At 53.7% G+C, this 5,205-nt stretch overlaps 1 protein-coding gene across 1 annotated transcript in view; it reads right to left on the bottom strand.

Annotated features, from left to right (window-relative positions):
* The window catches only part of LOC103625271 (peptidase inhibitor 16), an 8,120-nt gene extending 3,226 nt beyond the window's left edge, over positions 1-4,894 (bottom strand). The window contains exons 1-4 of the mRNA XM_008644678.2: positions 4,668-4,894; positions 2,016-2,234; positions 1,644-1,753; positions 804-892 (exon numbers count right to left, since the gene is read on the bottom strand). Coding sequence (XP_008642900.1) covers positions 804-892; positions 1,644-1,753; positions 2,016-2,234; positions 4,668-4,820 — 571 coding nt within the window. The 5' untranslated portion in view covers positions 4,821-4,894. The remainder of the gene's footprint in view (positions 1-803; positions 893-1,643; positions 1,754-2,015; positions 2,235-4,667) is intronic.
* Between the last annotated feature and the right edge of the window lie 311 nt (positions 4,895-5,205).

Genomic DNA, 5,205 nt, shown 5'->3' with positions numbered 1-5,205 from the left:
ACTGGTGTGTGTTCTGGTTCAGCTGTGGTGTGGACCGGTGTGTGTTCTTGCTTAGCTGTGGTGGATACTGGTGTGTGTTCTGGTTCAGCTGTGGTGTGGACTGGTGTGTGTTCTGGTTCAGCTGTGGTATGGACTGGTGTGTGTTCTGGTTCAGCTGTGGTGTGGACCGGTGTGTGTTCTTGCTTAGCTGTGGTGGATACTGGTGTGTGTTCTGGTTCAGCTGTGGTGGACACTGGTGTGGGTTCTGGTTCAGCTGTGGTGTGGACTGGTGTGTGTTCTGGTTCAGCTGTGGTGTGGACGGGTGTTGTGGGTTCTGGTTTGGCTGTGGGCTCTGGTTTGGCTGTGGCTGGGGTGGATGGCCTTGCCTTTGTTGTCACAGAGGCCGGAGTGGTCTCTTCTACAACGAGTTCTGGTAAGAGATGAAAAGTGCCGTGGGTTAGGGCTGGGTCAGCTGACCTCAATGGATCCCTGCACTGAGCAGGACCAGCAGAAACCAGTGAGGGGCTGAAACAGCAGCCAGCTCCTCTCAGGTCACTCTGGGCCATCCCCCACTCTGGGGTTCCCAACCTGGAGACATCTCATGTCCCTCACACAACCTCCTGCCCCTCAAGGGGCAAAAACCCCTGCCTAATGGGGTGCAAGCCCCTCCTTATCTTAAGGCAGTTGTCCTGTCTCATGGTCCAGCCCTGGGAGTGCAGTTCAAGGGCTTCCTGACAGCTCCAGAAGGCCTCAGAGCTCAGACCCAGCCTGGGGTCTGAGGCCCAACAGCCCGTGCAGGGCCACGCGCGGCTCCGCTCACTCACCACACAGGTTGTTCACACAGACTGTGCCCGTGGGACACATTGTACATGGGGGTCCTTCCATGTAGGGCTTTTTGCTTTTCATGTTACCCCTGGAAGTAGAAAATGCCAAGATAAAGAAGGCGTGAGGAAAGGGGGAACACCCATCCCAGAGAGGGGGCTGATTCAGCTGGGATATCCCAGCCAAGGCAAAACTCAGGATTAATGCAGAAAACAGGTCTTGGTCTCCTGCCACAGCCTGTCAGGGCCATTTACTCACCAGCCTGACCCCAAGGCTGCTAAAGCCAGAGCAGACAACTGCATGGAGCAGATCCCTCACCTCCCTCAGAGCAGAGCAGGGGATGGGCATTGGGACAGGAAATTCTGTTTCCCTTCCGCTCCAGACCCCCAGGAAGGTCTGCAGCCACCAGCCACTCTTGGTGCTCAGGGCTGGTAAGGGAGTACCCAGCTCTCCTCCCACGTCTAACCCTTCCTGCTGCTGCAAAAGGGCTTCTCCACCCCAAGTGACGGCTGTTGCCAGCACGGAAGAACAAGGCCCAGGGCAGGGAGCTGTTTGTACCCTCAGCTACTGCCACTTCAGCCTTGAGCAGCTCTTGGGGAAGAAGGTCCCTCCCTGGTGTGTGCCAGAAGCTGAACCAGCCCTCAGCATTCACAGTAATGGGCTGGGAACTCCAGACAACCCTTCCTTACTCTGGGACCAACCCAAGATAAGAGAAGCATTATTTGGAACTTCTATTTCTGACCAAGGACAAACCCTGCTGTGACATAAGGACTGAAGCCAGGGCATTTCCAGCACAGAAGCCCCACTGAGATGCACCAATCCATGCAGGGCCTGGGACTTACGGGGGATAATAGTTGCAAACAAGCAGGTGCATGTTCTCTGTTTCGATTCCATTGATCTTCTCACAAAAATGTGCCCCGCAGCCGATCTGATATGTGCTTGACCAAACCACCTAAGGCAAAGCAGGGTGGAGGTGAGGGGATTGGGTGAAGGCAACCTGTCCCTTGGCCTTAAAGGCTGCTCTGAAGACGTCCTCATCCCACAGAGCGTGTCCCCAGTCCCACATCCCCATGTTGCTTTGGCATTCAAGGATCCACCACCATGTCTGCTCCCACCCAAGCTGTGAAGAAACACTCAGACTTCGTCTCTCTGTCTAAGAAAATCTGGCACCCAGCTCTGCTGAGCAGCCACCCCTCCACCCCAGCAGCTGGTACCTGGGTGTAGTGGCCACACATCTGCCCGGGGACACACGTGGATGTTGTCAAGTTGTAGAATTTCTTCTCCCCATTCCAGTCTTCCACAGCAAATTCTAGTTCCAGGGTTGGGGCCATAGCAAAGAGGTTTTCTCCCCGTCGGCCCCTCTCCTTGTTGTGGTCCCAGATGCACTTCTCTGCGTAGGATTGAGCAAGGGCCTCCAGCTCCTTGTCCCAGGTCTGAAAGGAGCTCGGTGTCAGCACACAGAGAGGGACACTGGGCTCTCCAACAGGAACAAGGCACTTACCAAGGACCCCTGCGCTCTCTGGCCACAGTTTCCCCATCTATGAAGAAATTCAAATCCCTACCTAACACAGTCCTTGGGAGAGGGGAGCTCCATGGTCAGTCCCAGCACAAACTAAGCCTTGGTTTATGGGTCAAACAGGAGAAGGTCAGGGCACCACCAGGACTCACAGCCTCTCCTGGAGCTCATCTAACCCCATCACAGAACATCCTCAGCTCGGCATGGAGAAACCATGAAGTTGAGTGGAGGAAGGAAGGAAACCCACCCTGGGTCACGCCAGAGGGGCCTGGGGCCATCCCTCCTCGCCCAGGGTGGGGATGGGAGGGGAATGGGACACATCTCTCCTGGCAGCTGTACAAAGTCTGGGAGCACACGCTCCTGGGAAACATCATCTGTTTGCCTGGATCCGAGACATGGCTGGCGCGCCGGCGGCCCCCCCTGGCCCGCCACCAGCTGAGCCCCTGGCCACAGGGATGTGCAGCAGGAGAACAAGGAGGAGGAGGAGGAGGAGGAGGAGAGTTTCTCTCACAGGGATGCATACGGGGAATCCTACACTGCAGCTGTTTGGACCATCCTTGATGGAGAGAGCAGCTTGGCTGCTGGAAGGCAGCCCTGCAAACAGGGGATCCTGAGGGGGGATCTTCCTGGACAGAGCCTGGGCTGGATCCAAAAGGTGACATACAGGAGGGCACGTCACCATTGGGGTATTGAGGGGATGAGGACGGGCCCTAAGACACTGGGGAGAGAAAATACCTGGATGGGACACAGAGTGTTGGTTCATCTCCCACCATGGCCCCAAGCCACACTGACAGTGATGGCTGGACACCCAGTTTGGGGACCACACAGCCCTCTCCCTCTGGCATGGAGCTGGGCTCCATAAATGGGGGACTCACAGCTGCAGATTTGCCTCATTAGTAAAGAAAAGTGGCTTTAGACTACAGATCCCCCCCTTCAACTAAATATTTCCAAAGCAACCAACCCCATGTCCCAAAAGGAAGCATGGGGTGACCTCAGCCAGGCACAGTGCCATGGCAGCAGGTGAAGCCAGAAGCAAAGACAGCCCAAGCAAAGGTCCCAGGAGGGAGGCGAGGACGGTGTTCTCATGGAAAACCTCTACTGAAGAATCGTCAGGGCTGCTGTGAGCTAAACATTTGCTGGGTTTCAAAAGGAAAAAGCCTTTGGCTCCAGACCATGAGTGGGTCCCGTGTGTTTAAGCAGAAGCAGAAGCTGCAGAGGGAGCATCTCAAAGCACAGGGGCTGCAATCAAAGACTCAGCTGCGAGCAGCCCTCACAGGTTTGGAATTGCACTGACTTAAGGATCCTGAGAGATCGTTTCCCTCAGGCTTTCTCTAAGACTTTGGCTCCAAAGCCCTGATACTCTGAGTTTGCTGTGCCTGCTGGGTTCAGTGGGATCACAGTGCTGAGGGTTCTGGCTCTGTCCCCTTTGAGTCTGCAGTCACTGGTCAGGCCTCCTCTCCCTGAATTTAACTTCTGGCTTTTTTTAATTGTTAAGCACCCATTTACCAGCCCACAAAGGTTTTACTCAGCCTGGGCAATTTCTGGGCCAGGCAGGGAGGTGTCCTCCAAGCACACTGCGACCCAAAGAGGAAAGCACTCCAACTCTCCATGATAAACAATTATCTTTCTCTGTGTGATTTGCAAACAGTAAGGAAAAATCACATGTGGTGCAAGATAAAACTTGACAGCCAAGTTCTAATCAAATCAAGAGTCTGAACAAGACAAAAAGCAGCACCAGCACTAAGCTTGTTGTTGTTCCTACTTCAGATCTCACTGATTTCCCCAAGCAAAACAGGGGATCCTGCATCTTCAAGACACCAAATCATGGCGAGGATTAGGAGTGTGATGAGCCCAAATAACTGAAAGACCTTGACTGACATTTGACATTCCCTCCAATAGATAAAAGTACTCTCACCTGAAAAGGCAAATACAGAGCACTGTGTGATGTCCCACACAGCAGGATTCCCACACCAGCTCTTGGCAATGGCCATGGCAAAGTCTCCAGCTCATGGCACCTGCTCATGGCAGGGTCTCAGCAGTCCTTCCTCTCATCAGAGGGAGCTCCAGCAGGCACTCATGGGAGTGAGAGCTGCATCACTCTCATGAAGAGCATCGGGCGACTCACATCACACTTTGGAACTTCCAGAAATGATCAAAGACAACTCCAAAGGTAAAGGAAACTCTTCTCTTTAGAGGCAGTTTAGGAAACCCCTCTGTTGACACCTACTTGTAACACTACACGAGAATTGCTCTGTCTCCCCTAAGGAGCACCCTGATCCCTCCTCGCATTAAGATCGAGCCTTGCACCACACAAACACCCCAATATTCCCCTGCAATAAAAGCCACTTACCATCTTCATCATAGCCCTGGCAGGGGGATTGACCTCAGAGCGATATTTATTATGCTCATCCAAGATTATCTTCTTTTCTTCATCACTCAGGGACCAGCTCAGCTGCAGCACTGAGAGCACCAGGAGAACGGGACAAAGACCTGAGCTCAGCATCGTGCAGGCAGCTTCTGCTCTCAGCAGCTCACGGCTCTGGCAGTCAGATTTAAAGCACCTCCCAAAAGCCAGGAACACCCAACAGCTTGAAGATTGGGGAGGAAATGTATTTATTAGAGTTTTGGAGCCATGCAGAACACACCCATCTCACATATCAGCCTTGATGGAGAGGCAGCAGTGCCAACGAACATGCAGGGTCCTCTCCCTGGGACAGACCCCGTGCCTGAATCCTAATCCCTGGATTGGCATTCTTCATCCAAACCTCTGCTGCTCCAAACCTCAGCCATCCCCTGAGCCCTCAGTTACGGGTCCTCTCTCCTACCTCCTGTCCCATTTCTCCTAATCTGTAACAATAATCCCACAGCAACCAGCAAAGCCCTGTTTT

Source organism: Corvus brachyrhynchos, unplaced genomic scaffold (assembly GCF_000691975.1).
Source record: "Corvus brachyrhynchos isolate BGI_N302 unplaced genomic scaffold, ASM69197v1 scaffold72, whole genome shotgun sequence".
Classification (NCBI taxonomy): Eukaryota; Metazoa; Chordata; class Aves; order Passeriformes; family Corvidae; genus Corvus; species Corvus brachyrhynchos.
This window is presented reverse-complemented; position numbering and strand designations above follow the sequence as displayed.